This window comes from Danio rerio, chromosome 8, assembly GCF_052040795.2.
Source record: "Danio rerio strain M-AB ecotype USA chromosome 8, GRCz13ab, whole genome shotgun sequence".
NCBI lineage: Eukaryota > Metazoa > Chordata > Actinopteri > Cypriniformes > Danionidae > Danio > Danio rerio.
The window spans coordinates 23,522,167-23,538,529 of NC_141028.1; the positions used below are offsets into that span (position 1 = coordinate 23,522,167).

General features: G+C 37.1%; 1 protein-coding gene and 1 long non-coding RNA gene across 3 annotated transcripts in view; one reads left to right on the forward strand and one right to left on the reverse strand.

Moving 5' to 3' along the window:
• The window catches only part of LOC141375626 (uncharacterized), a 460,251-nt gene that overhangs the window by 89,174 nt on the left and 354,714 nt on the right, over positions 1–16,363 (reverse strand). The window lies entirely within an intron of this gene.
• Positions 3,826–16,363, forward strand: part of ajap1 (adherens junctions associated protein 1) — an 85,399-nt gene continuing 72,861 nt past the window's right edge. Inside the window, exon 1 of the mRNA XM_087264580.1 lies at positions 3,826–4,586. Coding sequence (XP_087120706.1) covers positions 4,558–4,586 — 29 coding nt within the window. The 5' untranslated portion in view covers positions 3,826–4,557. The remainder of the gene's footprint in view (positions 4,587–16,363) is intronic.

Sequence of the window (16,363 nt, forward strand, 5' to 3'; positions counted from 1 at the left end):
CTATAGCTGTTGTGTGGTGAGCACACTGGCGCCATTGTCCTGTGGCTGTGTCCTATCATCCAAGTAAATGAAGCACACTGGTGATGGCCTGAAGAGAACTCACTTATGATTGTGGAGCACTTTGTGCATATGGCCATACACAATAAATGGGCTATATAAATACACATTACATTACTTGTTTACACAATAAAAACAAGCACAAACATCCATGTTAATAATTTTAAGACACTCCTGCTGTTCCAGTGTGCATCAGGAGGTCAGTGGATGTAGGTGGTCTGACTAGGGTCAGGAAATTGATTGATGGGATGTTGATCCCATCAACATGTCTGTCTTGTATAAATCACATTGGACTCCCTTTGGACAGTGTAGTAAACAGTGATTCAATATCTGCAATCTCTTTCTAGACCTATTTTGAAAAATGTAATCATCATAAAACACGGAAGGCTGAAAAATTCTGCAGCTTCTTCAACAGACTATATCTGTACTGCAAGTATAAAATGAAGGATTTAGCAATCCACCAAACTTTAATTCATTAGCATAACCTCTGCTTAAAATTCATGACAAAAAAATCCCTTGTCGGCGCCTTCACCTTTGACCTCCCGTACAATATACACTAACTCAGTCTAACCCTCAGTCTTGACCCTCAGTCTTTCAAATCAGAGGCCGCTAAATGAATTCAGTGCGATGTGGCTAATTACCAAAGACAATGCAATCTGAACTCCCCTTTATTTGCATATGATAATACAATTGTCTGAAGCTGAAGTAATAGCTCAATTAAAGCAAGACAGATAAGCCTGCAGTTTCTTGACAAGTTTAACTAATTACAGTTATCTAATTATTGCAGGTTAGCAGCATGTCCAAATTGTTATTGAACCTGGAATCTCTGTGGTCGATGTCGTTGACAATATGCTATTTTGAGTCAGCATTTAGGGGTCTTTACTTTAGAGGTTTAAATCATCAGTGTACGGATTACACGGTAATCCCGTGTGAGTAAATACCCAGCCTTATACATCCACAACCATATGAATAACACACTCTGCAAAACCACACAACTGTTTTCCAAGAATTGTTATTTCTGCTAAGATCTTATTCTTTAGAAAATGCTAATGCTTACATGCTAACATACTAAATTAAAGACTCTCAATATGAGCAATTTTTGAACTATGTGATCAGTGGCGGATTTACACATGGGCAATATGGGTGATGCACATGAAGACGGTGCAAAAAAACAAAACAAAAAAAACATGTCCAAGTAAAATACAACTGTGCCCCAGTAAAAGATTTGAGATACGATTTACTTCACTTTTTATTTGCCCAGTAGAGCTTTGTATTTAGCAATGCCCCTGGCTTTGGTTTACTTAAATGGGTTATATGACAATATAATTGATGACTTTGCATGTGTTTCAATGGGAGTAATAAAAATTCAACCACATAGTGTCTCCTTTATTTTTTGAGGGAAAGGGGTGTGGTTCGCCCAGGTGTGTGTGTAACGAGTAAACTTTTCAATTCCATTTTCTCACAAACAAACAATGGTTGTTTTAAGAACTTATCACAACACCTCAACCTCAACACACCTGCAAAGATGTTTCTAGAAAGCCTGGTAATGCTGTGGTCACACTAGAGTTTTAGCGTGTGAAATTCTGTAGTATGGCGCTGCGAAAAAGAGTGGGATTAAACAAGATGATTAGACATTTAAAAAGCAAGCTTTTGGACTAAATTTTACATTTCTGTCCAGAGAGGTCATGTTTTGATCATCGATTGGTCTCACGCAATCACGTGATGGGATTTTAGTGGTCAGAGTTCAGCAAGCTTTACAACACAGCGAACTGCGAAACTTGTCACACAAGCTTTTGTTTCCAGTTTGCTGCATTCGCATACATATGCTGTCTGAATTAAAATAGGGGGTGTGGATCGCCCAGGGTGCCATTTCAACTAGAACCGCCACTGTGTGTGATGTGTAAACTTTTCCATTCCATTTTCTCACAAACAAACAATGGTAGCTTTAAGAACTTATCACATGAACTAAAATGGTTCTTGCCTTATAGGGGTTCTCAAAGTTGGTCCTGGAGGTCCGGTGTCCTTGCAGATTTGTGAAAAGGGGCGGGATTAAACAAGATAATTAGACATTCAAAAAGCAAGCGATTGGTCTATATTTTAAATTTCTGTTCAGAGAGGTCATGTTTTGATCATTGATTGGTCTCACGCGGTCATGTGATGGAATTTTACAGGTCAGAGTTCATCAAGCTTGAACTTTACAACACAGCGAACTGCGAAAATTTTCGCAAGAGCTTTCGTTTCGGGTCTGCCTCATGCGCATATGTATAAATGGAAGTATATGGGGAGAAAAGTCTAGTGGGACTGCAGTTTAAGAGCTGGACTAGCTAGCCCAGGTGTATCTAATTGTGGTTAGAGCTAAAAATCTGCAGGACATTGGAACTATTGGAACAAGATTGAGAACTCCTGCTTTAGGGTATCACCTTAAAAGCAACTTAATTGTATGTAGAACATGGTCAAATGTACCATTTTTACAGATTACACAGCATATTTATCTGTTTTCTGCTCATTATATCGGGCTTAAGTCCTTTTAGTGATATATACAGTACTTTAGATCCGAAGAAATGTTGTTTCTCCAAAATGCATTTCCAGTAAGATTTTGATGGCAATAAAACGTTGAGCTGCTGGAATCTGCTTAACGTTTGCAGTTAAGGCTGGATTTGATATGCCGTACTGCTCTTTAATGACGCTTATTTATCTCTTCATTTTCTATTTCCACACGCACAAACGATTTATACTGGCACAATTTAAAACAGCTTTGGCTGCAGATGTTGTAAAGCTCATATTTAGAAAATGTGTCTTTTAAAGTTTGCTTATCTCCTGTAGAAAGTGATAAGCGTACATAAGCCTGCTATTATGTTGATGTTTTTCATGTGAGCTAATGATATTTTCTTTCCTTCACCCCTGTGTGACCTTCACATAAACCTTTTTTGTATTTTTAGATTTTTATTAAGGCATTATTTATTATGTTTATTAAGCCGCTTTTCTCATGGGGATCATTAGCTGGTCGCAACAATATGTGTGATGGGGTTTAACTATCCTTCTGGGGACATTTTGGTCCCACAATAAAAGCAAACTGTGACACTTCATAACCTCCACATGCTTTATTTTTTTTTCTTCGTGTGTTTTCTTCAGCAGGGTTGTTTTCACAAAACCCTTCTCTTAAACGCACCAGCTTAATGAGATTTCCTGCGGCTGGCTGACAGTCTACAGGCAGTTTTTATTCATTTTCAGTCGTTCTAAAGAAATAAACAGAATTCAACATTATTCGACACCACCACTGTCTCTTTCTTCTTCCTATACTGTAAAATAGAGTGGAAGATCAATCATCTTAACAACAAAAAAGAGTTTCTCTGTTTCACAAGGAGGAAAAATGTGGCATTATACTGTCATGTAATTTGCAGGATGAGGTTCTATTGCCTCAGTAAACCCACCAGACACTGTATTAACCTTGGGATGAGAAACTGATCTCCCCCTTAGTGGAAAGTGCTGTACACTGGTTGAGCTTTTCATAGCCCGTACGCGGACTGATTTATCTCTGGGAGGCGAGATTGGGATAGAATTGGGTTCGGATGAACTCCTCTGAGGGAAACGGCGGGAAGGAGGTCTAAAATGTTACATATTTTACTTTAAAATGACGTCACGGGGTTGTCATCTAAAGCAGGACTGGCAGGTTGTTAGTCAGACGGAGGAGGAAAAGAGAGAGAGAGGGAGAGGAAGAGAGAGAGAGGGAGAGGGAGAGAGAGGGTGGATAGCGCGCGCGGTGGTGATAACACTATCTATCTATCCAAATGACGAGCGTTGCTTTCACGCGCTCCACTCATCACGCGCGTCCGTGAAGTGGTGTTTCATTTCTCACTTTTCTATTTTTTTTCCCCGCGTCACACATTTATTTGGTCTCTTGAAAGATTGAGAGAACTATCGTAGAGCTTTTAGGGCCGATAGGACATGCTTTTAAGCCACGGAAATCTCTATGTTTTATCTTGCGTTTTTGTCTGCGCTCGGTTTCATGATGACAATGTAGAGAAAGTGCGCCGTGACCGCGAGCGCAGCGCACGAGCGATGTTGACGCCGTCACCCTGCCGCCTGGTTCCCACAGCTACTTGACTTTTTTTCCAGTGGAGTATATTTTAGATGAACTTGTGAATGTAAAAGAAGACGGCTGTTGAGACGCAAGTGAACCGTCCAGCTGCCCACGCTGCCGCTGGGTCGCTCTGCACGTCTGTGCGCACTTCTGAGGAGAAACAGCGAGCAACTAAAAAAGGGGACAAGACGCGTCCTTGTTTTTCGTGAATTTTTTGCCCAGTCCACGTTTGGAGAGCTCTGTAAAGACGTGGAGCTATTTCAAGCTGTCTGCTTCTCGGGATTTATAACATTAGAATGCTAACGTTTGGAGTAAGGTGTCTAACTTAAGGTGACCATCACGCTCGAGCGTCGACGTTTGTTGGAACGCATAAATGGACGAATATCAGGAAGACTGATTCAGAATTGTTGTCTGGAAAAATGTGGCTGAATCGGTGTGTCACACGCAGGTAATAAATATCCCTTTTGGCATCTCTATCTAAGAGCTGAATGCATTAGACGCCCCAAAAAATCCTGTCACCGTGCAAGAGTTTTGTGGCAAGTTGATGCGCGTCGCGCTGTTTTCACTTCTGCCTGTGATGTCTTACTTAAACCTCACAGCTTTGGGTTGATAATATTCCCGAGGAAACGTTTTAAGTGATGCTGATTTTGTGTGAATAACTAGAGGGCTCGTAATTAACAAGATAGTGAATCAAGTTGAAGTTATGAACGCAGCGTTCGCTAGGGGTCGCCAAATAACCGCGATGCGCTTCCAAAGACTTGACGCGCGCAAATTAGGTCGAGTATCAGCTAAACACACCCTCACATACCACAGTACACCGTGCCAGAACATTTTCTGTGCGGTCAAGACATTTATGCCATTTTATGAATCACATCTCTCCCTGTTAGATTGACATTTTGATCATATGGTTCAAATGGTGTGCAATTTGCCAGTGGAATGTCAGGTTGAGTCAGACTTGGGAGCTGTAATGGCCAAGGATTTATTTACGGTTTACAGGAGCTCTTAGCACTTGATGTTGACCACGTATGGCTAGAGTAGCATTAAATCGAAAACGGACATGCATGCAACAAACCGTTTTTATTCATTGCATGTGCCAAATGCTATGTAAAACAGAACCTACAAGTATGACAGCATATGGGTAACAATTAAGAACTTAATAGTTTCATGTTTAGAAAGACCCATCTAGAGAAGATGAAAACTGTGGACCTTCAAGTTTTGGTAATTCAAAGTCGTAGAACTTGACAGCTGTCCTTGCCATTACATTTGTTCAGTAGCTGATTCAGAGGCATTATGTGGAGAGCTTGCTTAAGGTGAGAATAATGGTGGAGTCAGGCGAGCATCATTGTTCATTATCTACCTGATGTAGGATGTTGCAACATCTTACATTCACATGTTCTCTAGAAGCTGCTCTTGGCTCTACAGTGCCATGCAAGTGTATATTTGACATATTTTGCTGCATGTTTTGTTTAAATATTCATCTTATTGCTCAGACTTGTCATTCAGCTATTTGAAGATCTCAAATCTGTGTGAATCTTTGTTTTTTTAAGTTCTGAGACAGAGAAATTAAAGGATATTGTTTTCTGTAATCTTTACTGTGATACTTTCATTTACAGCACTAATAGGAATGAAATCTAGGAAATGTAATGCTTGAAAATCAGGAATGAAAAGCTTGTGCCAACATTTGAGACATGGCTATTGGAGTGTAGCAGTTTTTTTTAATGTGGAGTGAGTAAAGTATGAAATTGTCGGATTTTGTCAGTAAAAGTTCCTTTATAAACACACAGCCATGTTTTATGAGAACAATTGAGAATTTTAAACTTTCTAGGCATGTGTTTAAGTAAAACTTTTTTTTGTTTTAAATTAATAATAATATTTCTTTCAAATTTAAAATAAAACGTTGATATTTTTCAAAAAAAAAAAAAAAAAAAGGTGCATGTTAACTACACAATGCGATTGCTTTATTTTTCACAAATCAGAGTCCAAAAATCTGAAATCTTTTTATTCTGACCAAAAATGCTCAAATGTTTTAATATTTTATCAGACCTTTACAACAAATATTAACATTTTACAAAAACCTATAGTTAATGTGTGTGTTTATGTGTGTATGTATTTATATTTTGTATATACAGTTGAAGTCAGAATTATTGGCCCCTTTAAATTTTTATTTCTTTTTTTTTTATATTTGCCAAAGGATGTTTAATAGAGCAAGGACATTTTCACAGTATGCCTGATAATATTTTTGTCTTCTGGAGAAAGTCTTATTTGTTTTATTACAGCTAAAATAAAAGCAGTTTTATTAAAAAAAAAAAAAAAAAAAACATTTTAAGGTCAAAATTATAAGACCCTTTAAGCTATATTTTTCCCGATAGTCTACAGAATAAACCATCGTTATAATTGGCTAATCACTCTAACCTGCCTAGTTGAACCTAGTTAAGCCTTTAAATGTCACTTTAAGCTGTATAGAAGTGTCTTGAAAAATATTTAGTAAAATAAAATGTGCTGTCATCATGGAAAAGATCAAATAAATCAGTTATTAGAAATGAGTTATTAAAACTATTATGTTTAGAAATGTGTTGGAAAAATCTTTCTGTTATATATTATTTCAGGGGGGCTAATAATTCTGTATGTACACTGAAAAAAATGAAAAGGATTAAAATGATTTATATGTGTTGAATTTAAGAAAACAAATTAAATTTAGTAATGTTCAACTTAATTTGTTTGTCTAAATTCAGCACAATTAATTAGTTTACAACCACCTAATCAAACAATGTAAATCCAAGAAATCATCTTTGAATCATTTTTTACAAGTATATATATTGCATGGTTTGAAAAGGATCTAAAATACAAGACAATAAGGAAACTCTAGCAGTATGATAACATTCCTCTCTATCCCAAGTACTGAACAGCCTTGATAAAGATCATTAGTCGCAACTCTTAATTGCTCCATCAACTACTTTAATATCTCCACATCTAGGTTATGCATCCTCTCACAGCTTCAGCTCTCTCTCGGGAGCCTTGACTCTCCAGCGTATCTTGTACCTGATGTTCTCATATTAAGCGGCCTGGCGGATGGGTCTCCGTATTCAACAGACTGGCCATGTATTTCAGTGTCCAGTTCACTGACCTGGAAGCCGTTAGAATTGTAAATGGTGAGATGGGATTGTGAGGAATATAAGTCCATGTGCTGACCTGAACAGCAGCTGGTTCTTTACAAGCTTTGTCACTGCAAAGAATCAGCATTGACGCAAACCATTGAGTACATTTTTATTTCTGTGAAACTTTTAAACGACTTAATTTGACTTAATGTTTCCCCCTTCTTCCTGTCAGACGAGGTTTTCTTAAGTGTACAGCCGTCAGTGTCTTAAATGGCAGCACACAACTATCTCATTACCATGTACACTGTAGCGTGTAATAGCATGACACTTTTGTCATTTTTATACCATCCTTCCCCGGATGTAACTTAGTTACCTCGTTTGTTCAGGCACAGTACTGCATGCCTGGTTAGTGTGAGGAGTGCCTTTGCTCTTCATTTGACACTCTTGATGGTCTGATAAAATGGCAGGATGGTTTGATTGCATCCACCCCCATTTTGAACGGTTATATAACAACATCTTCAAGGGTTCAATAAGCCAGAAGTGGCTCTCTGTACTGCAGCTAATAGTACAAATGTCAGAAAAAGAAAAGTGTCTTAATAAGGAGAGTTTTTAAAGGGTAGGTTAAAATTTAGACAGATTTCTCTTTCCACAATCCCACTCAGGAATAGTCATTCTAAGGTTTTGACTACTTCAAAGGCATAAATAAAACTGAGAAGCCATGTTTTAAAAGTAGAACTCAACAGCTTATGTAACTTTTGCCTTTTCACAGGGGGGATAACAGCTGGTATTATCATATGTACATTCAGAGAGTTTCTTCAAAGCATTGCATTGATTGTAGCCAAGTAAAATCTTTTAGAGCACTCTGACAGTCTAAACATGCAAATTATAAAACAGTGGGATTTAACGTAAGCACTGCAATCCTAAGTATGTTAGCTAACTTTTGAAGAACAGACAGTTTAAATCATTTACTTAAATGTACCTAAAGGCTAAAGCTGCATTCTAAATGACACACTATGCACTATGTACTTATGCACTTACTCACTCAACAGCATAGTATATGTAGGTAGTGTTGTGCCAAATTGAACAGTAATAGTTATTTTACTAAGTGGAAAATTAAACCGTTTCACTGATGACGTTTGACGGTTGCCATATTAGTGCAATAAATGACCATACTGTAATACCACATAATACCTGCCATGGGTAAAACCACATTCACCATCTGGAGGTGGTAAAATCACTCCCGTAGGAGAATTTTGCTTTCACCATCCAAAATAAATTAAGTAGTCCAACATGTGGGCCTGATAGCTCCGCCCCTTTCGCTATGTAAGCAAAGCTGCGACTGTTAAGTGCGTGAAGTGTCCATCATTACACACTTAATTTTACCAATTGAATGAGTGCATCATTCGGGTAAAGTGCACTTATTAATTTTAGAGTTTTCAGTGTAAACACACTACTTACACTACAAAATACGAATAGTGCATACGTATGCAATTTGGGACGCACCTTAAGATTTTCTGTTAGAAATGATGCCTTCCTGTAGTTCATTTTCAAAGATTGTTTAAAAAACTAAATAATAGTTTCTTGATTAAGTATTATTTTAAACATTTGGTCTGGAAAAAAATATTGTAGTGCTTCACAAGCATTCAAAAAGCTATTAAGCTACTTTTGGCAAAATACTAACAGCAAGAAAGTCACTGGTTCGAGTCCTGGCTGGGTCAGTTGGCATGTCTGTGTGGAGTTTGCATGTTCTCCCTGTGTTTGCGTGGGTTTCCTCCAGGTGCTCTGGTTTCCCCCACAGCCCAAAGACATGTGGTAAATGTGAACTGAAAAGACTAAATTGGCCGTAGTGTATGTCCATGAAAGAGTGTGTATGAGTGTTTCCCAGTGTAGGGTTGTGGCTGGAAGGCCATGGCTTTGTAAATCATATGCTGGATAAGTTGGCGATTCATTCCGATGTGGCAACTCCTGATTAATAAAAAGACTAAGCCGAAAATAAAATGAATGAATGAATGAATAATAATAATAATAATAATAATAATAATAATAAAGAAGTAGATTTGTAAGTTGTATCTTGATATGTTAAAGCTAATACACAGCTTATTGTCTGTTCTAGTTAAACTAGTTAAACTAGTTACTAGTTAAACATTTAACCAGTTAAATTCTGCTGTTATTTTGGGATTTCCACCTGGATTTTGCCTACCCAAATTTAAAAGCTTCCCAAATCCACATGCAGAGGTGTAAATGCAAAAATTTGGTATCATTTTAAAGAAAACCCTTTGAAATTTCATTAAACACTATTGAAAGTGTTTAAAATAACTGTATATGTTGTCTGTGTTATAATAAACACCAAATTTGAAAGTGTACTTTTTAAGTTCTGTGTGGTCTAGGGTGCCGTAATTAATTTTGGTGGTTCCTGCACATGTCTGTAATCATAGGAAAAAAGAAAAATGTCTTTACCATAATCTATGCAAAACCTATTGAATTTTAACTGATGAGATGTGCCATATAAGCCACAGGGACCGATCATTGTTTTCATATTTCACAATTTTTTTGTTTGATCAAACATAATTCACTAGGTTAGGACCACATCAGACATATAAAAGAATTACTTATGCACATCACCTCAAAAAACGAGGAGAATGGCCTTGAAGCGCACAGCCTAAGGTAAGAGATGACAGCTGTCTGTGCTATCTGGGGTTGCTTATTAATCATAAATGTGTTGTTTTCACTTCTGCGCCATGGAAACACCGCGGTTCATTCGACAACTATTTGATATGTGAATATAATTCAGTAAAAGGAATGCTAGAACTGTGTGAGCACTTGCAAGAGCTTTTATTTGAGCGATAACTTGTACATGTGTCATATATGAACTATATGAAAAGTATGAAAATGAGCCAATGTTCAATACCCAGCTCTTGTATCCAAAATACTGTACTTTTGTACAGTAGAATAAAAACCAAAGTAATGCATATGTGAATAAAATATAGATTCTACACTTTCAAACGAAACCACGTACGGGGGTCTGGTGCAATGCTGGCCCTTCAAATCTTTAAGCGAAAGTCGATGACTTCACAAACCTGGTAGCAGGTCCGCAGAGTTTAACTGGTTAAAGAAAACATTCACATATTGCTTTCATTTCAAATGTGAAAGCCTGCCACACACTAACCTGACAATAAAGTACTAGCGGTAGTGAAAAACAACTGTGCCGTTACCAAGCACAGTCTGTGTCTGGATTAAAAAGCTGTATGTCAGGGATCACCAACCCTGTTCCGGGAAAGCTACCTTCCTGCAGAATTCAGTCCCAACCCTGATCAAAAACACCTGAACCAATTAATAGTACCTAAAGCAGCACTTGATAATTACAAACAGGTGTGTTTGGTCAGGGTTGCAACTGAAATGTGCAGGAAGTTAGCTCTCCAGGTACAGGGTTGGTGACCCCTGCTGTATGTGAACAAACCAAACAGATGACAGACAACTGGAATGAAAACATACTTTGCGCACCTGGATGAGAAGATATACTTACAATACCCGCAGATAGAATTAGTCTGTATTAAAGTGAAACCAGAACTAGTAAGGCGCACATACAAACTGTTGACAAGCAGTGTGTATGGAGCACTTTCATGATATTTCTGGCACACCATAGAGGGATTTACTCATGCATATATGTCTGATAATTTATATCTTGAGCAAATGTTAAAGAAATGCGTAAAAAAAATCACATAGAAGTTCTTTGTGTTCTCTCTTGATTTGTGTAATTTGCTTGGTTTTGACTCTTCTTTGTTTTTGCACTCTGATTTGTATCTGAACAGCCAATCAGAGGGCTCTCTTTCACCCTTGGCCCAGGCCGATACTACATGCTGAATCATACTCCCAAACTCCCTTTACGTGAGTCGGACAAGAGTTGACATATGGAATACACCAAACAAACTAGCCTGACAGATGCTCACAGATGACCCAATGGCCGAGCGTTGGCTTAACCCTTGTGTGCTGTTGGGGATATTTTCATTCACTCTCGGCTGATTTTGAACATTTCTTTGGCCACGAGTTCCTCTGTGTTTCAGAAAATAGAATGATTTTTGGTGACAAATCTTATTTTGACACATATTTTGTGAAAATGCTTTGAAAATTGTCAAAAATTCAACAATACACTCTGGGCAAATTGACTACCCTTTCGTTATGTTTGTGGCTGTTTTTGTCCCATTGACTTCCATTATAATCACATCTTTTGATTGCAAAGCCATAACAGCATACAGTATAATCATGCATTCTTGATTGTTGGTGGTTTTCCCTGTTGGAAAGAGGTAAATTTACAAATTTTCACTGTTGGTCATTAGTTTCAGTGCAACAAAAGGTTAGTTTCTGGATAATAAATTGTTATGTAGAGTATGGAGTACCTTGATATGTTTGAGAAAAAAAAAATAGCAGCTCAGCTCTCGGAACATAGTAAACATAGTAAGTGTATTTATGCGCACACACATACTATTATCTGCTCTTTATTTTCACAGAACTCCATATGAAAGTCAGAAATATTTTTTTAAAGGGTTAATGTTGCAAGCTGATGATCAACAGTAAAAATGAAAAGTTGTATCTCTTACCAACAGGGAAAAACACCAGCAATCATAAACGTATGATTATTTGGTGTCATAGCTTTGCAATCAAAAATGTCGTTATAATGAAAATCAATGAGGCAAAAACAACCTCAACATAAATGAAGGGTAGTCTATCAGTACATAAGGGTTAAATTTGCCTTTATAAAATCTGCAAAAACTGCATAACAATAAATTTTATTTTTTAAACACTTGCTTAAATATCCATCCATGAAATTTCCATTGCAAGGTTTTTTTTTTTTTATAGTGATAAAGTTCATTACGTTTTAAAAACATACACACTAACGGGTGTTCAGGGAACCAAAAATGGTTCTTCTATAGCACAGGTGTCAAATACAGTTTCTGGAAGGCTGCAGCTCTGCACAGTTTAGTTCCAACCCTGCTTCAACACATTTACCTGTAGGTTTCAAACAAGCCTGAAGGACTCAATTAGTTTGATCAGGTGTGTTTAATTAGGGTTAAAGCTAAACTGTGCAGAGCTGCGGCCCTCCTGTCACTGGATTGGACACCTGCGTTCTATAGGATAACTTATTGTGCATGTGCAGTTCTGCTGTCTGCCTCTATTATTCTTAGCGTTCATCGGCTACAGTACATATATCTACTGTATAATATCTTTCCTCTGTGATGTTATCGCTGTTTGGATTCTGCTTTATTCTTTTACACAAAGAATGATTTTTTTAAACTGCATTTTTATTTAGTCATCGTCCTTGGTGTGAAACGTTGTTAGTTGCCCACGTTGTATCACCATGGCAGCCAAGAATCTGGCACCCCTCAGCATGGCTTGTCTTTACAGGGCAAGAGTGGCACACCTAAACCACACACACACACACAAACGCGCACACACTTTATGTAATTCCTTTGTTCAATCAATACCACCTCTCTAAAGCCTCAAATTTATCCGTCATGGCACAAGACCAACAGTGCCTGCTAACCCTCCAGGGTTGTGTCTCTCTCCCTCGCCTTCGCTTTCCACACACGTCTCGAAAATGAACAGTAAACACTTTTATATGAGGTTAAAAGGACTCTGAGGATTTCTCTGTACATCCACAATGTCTAGCTTCGGCCTGTGAGGAGTTCCATGTACATGTAGTAATGCAAAAGTGTAAGGTTTTCATTGTTTAAGGCTGCATGTATGCGCGCCTGTTTTATTGAGCCTGTGGGTCGTGTACACAGTTGTGCAGAAGGGATTTTAGTAATGGCTCTTTAAATGCCCGTGGCTGTTGAGGCTCTTTTATCTGCAAACTTTTGGAAGATCCCTGCAGTACAGATGCAATGCAGATCTTTTCATCCATAATAACAGCTGATCCTTTCCTCCAAGCTATTTTCTGTATTAGGCACAGATACAGACTCGGTTTATGTGTGTGCGTTTTGTTGTTGTTTGTCGTGTTAAAGAGCCACTTGACTGTACTTACTTGACCTACTATAACACAAACACTCATATATAAGTCATCCAGCAGCGGACACTGTCTGTTATTGTCCATTACAGGAAGGTTAGTAAGCGGTTTACCTTGGCTCAACTTAACCCTAATGAAGAATAGTACTTATTGTATGGATTATTTGCGCATTAATGACTAAGTGGGTGAATCAGCATTCATTTTCAGCTGAACATCTGCTTGACAAGCCATAAAACTGCATCTGGAAACAATCTTAGTCTTAATAAATGTTGTGTTCAGATCCTGAACAGATCCTTATAACTTTCACAAATCAATTTCTAATCCATTACAATAGATGTTTTTTGTTCTTTTACGCATATTTTTCACTTTTTTTTTTTTTTTGTGGGAAGCTCAATTTCAACTTAATCCACTCAATGGATTCGTTCTGCCAATCAGCATAATTATTGGATTAAATTTTGGATGGTTCCTTAGGTTGCAGTTTGGCGTTCGCTGGAGTATTGGTTGGATCTGATCTGAGCATTGTCTTGGCATTTTGGATTTAATGGGAGTAAACAGAATGCACAAATATGACATTTCACGATTCAGCCAAACAGCTGTCCTGGGGGAGACGCTAGTGGCATCCGTCCATTATTCATTCACTCAAGAGGAAAGAAAACCATTACATTTATTATGATCAAATTATGTCATCTTTTTTCCACTAATCTGCTCTTGTGAATCTGCAGAGGTGGCAGCTTGCGGTAATGGCTCAGAAATTCTTATTCATTCATTTTCCATCACAGGCCATTTCTTTGATTTTAACAATGTATAATAACTTGTATTCTGTTCCACTTTCATTTATGATTGGTCGTATGCTTTCATTTGGGCTGAGCTGTATAGCTGAAAATATCATATCTTTTACATTTTACACATTTTTGGAATATTTGATACAGATAGATATATAGATAAGAACTGAAACAAGAAAGAAATAGCTAGTTTATGTATTTATTATTATATACTATTATATATACTAATATACTATCGGCGCCCATATCGTTATCGGCATTAACGCTATTTTTAAAATTATTGTTATCGATTCAATGTCATAATTAGGCCGATACATTTAAGCCGATAAATTATGTAATTGTACAGACCTGCATGTCGTGTGGGCGGATCTTTTTCAGACTTGTCCAGTGCACTCTAATGGAGCTCTCCCACACTGTTTATTCCTTCAAAGTCTGTCCTTTCTTCACGTGACATTGCTGTGCATTATTAATAATAATAATAATAATAATAATAAAAATTCCTTACATTTATATACTGCTTTTTCTGGACACTCAAATCGCTTGACGCATTTTTGGGGGAATCTCTTCATCCACCACTAGTGTGCATCATCCAGTTGGATGATGAGATGGCAGCCATTTCGCGCCAACTTCACACCAGCTGATTGGTGGAGAGGAGACAGAGTGATAAAGCCAATTATGGTATGGTATGGCTAGGATGAACCATGATGAACTGAGGCCAGCGGGCAAATTTGGTCTGGATGCCAGGGTTAAACCCATACTCTTTTTCAAAGGACATCCTGGGATTTTTAACGACCACAGAGAGTCAGGACCTCGATTTAACGTCTCATCTGAAAGACATTCACTGAGCAATATAGAGTCCCTATTAATATACTGGGGCGTTAGTACCCAAACAGAATGCAGGTTGAGCACCCCCTGCTGGCTTCACTAACACCGGCAGCAACCTAGCTTTCCTGTGTGGTCTCCCATCTAGATACTGATCCGGCGCAGCCCTGCTTTGCTTCAGTGGGCAACCATGTGAGAGTTGCAGAGAGCTAGCTGCTAGTATAGAGCTATTTAAATGAATACATTATATTTATTAATAAAATTTTTTTTTATATGCAGTTGATGCAAATGGCAATTTAAATAATAATAAATAATAAATATATCGATTTACTGTGTTAAAACAATTTATATATAAAACTAAGTAATTAAGTATTTGATTCAATTTAACTAATACATAATTCATTATTAATCTGAAAACAACCCAATTATTTAAATTAAATAATTTTTAGTAAATGGAATAATACATGTAAACAAACAGCTATATTTAAGTATTACATATATTTATTGTTTTACTAAAGCATTTCAATATATTGTATGAAAAATAAAAGCACTAAGCCAAAAAGAAAATGAATAAATATTGATTTTATTTAGGTGAAAACTGCAGACAGTAGTGGTGTAACGGATCACAAATCCCACGGTTCAGATCACACTACGGTTTTTGAGTCACAGACTGGACCATTTTTCAGATCAGCAAAAAAGGGGAGGAGACAAATGTCATTTGCTTTCCATTTATAAAAAAGTAGTACTGCAAAAAAAAACTTGGTTTTACCAAACAGAACTAAGAACCTGTAATTTTAATAAAAATAAAACTCAAGAAAGAACCAGCTGAAAAAAAATGAAAATATTCAATACGTAAAATGATCTTTGCTACTGTTGCTGATAATACTAAATATAGAAATCTAACATCCTGTACAACAGATCATATTTTATTTTCAATTATGATTCAACAATTCACATAAAACTTCATGTTTCATTATAGGTGGATAATTTTTAAAACCTATTCAGTGACATAATTTTGATGGTTGTTCATTGACACCCATTGGTTACACAATGTAACTGCTACAACATTCACCATCGTGAAGTTCCATTAAAAGGCGATATTAATCTTTACCATCAACATCAGTGTTTATATGTGAACTATAAACCGTTCTCCCAGTACGTCTTACTACGACTTACTAACTAACTGTAAGTGTGTAAAAACTGAATCTCTCCTGATCAAAGATTTGAAGGCAGTGCTTTGAAGGATTAATAAACATATGCAAATCATTATTATTTATTATACATGTCTTTTAATGTTTAATGTTTAATTATGCAGCTTTACACTGAATGCATTAATGCAGGCTAAACAAACAGTGACAGAAAACACCTTTAATTAATAATCTAAGAAAGCATTTAGGTAGGTCCCACCACAACTTTTCCATCATCATTATATTTTACAGGGAAGCCAAAATGCTTTCATACATGTGATTTGAATGACGTGGGAGGCGATCTCTCTGCAATTGTTATAAATGTTGGATAAACCTAC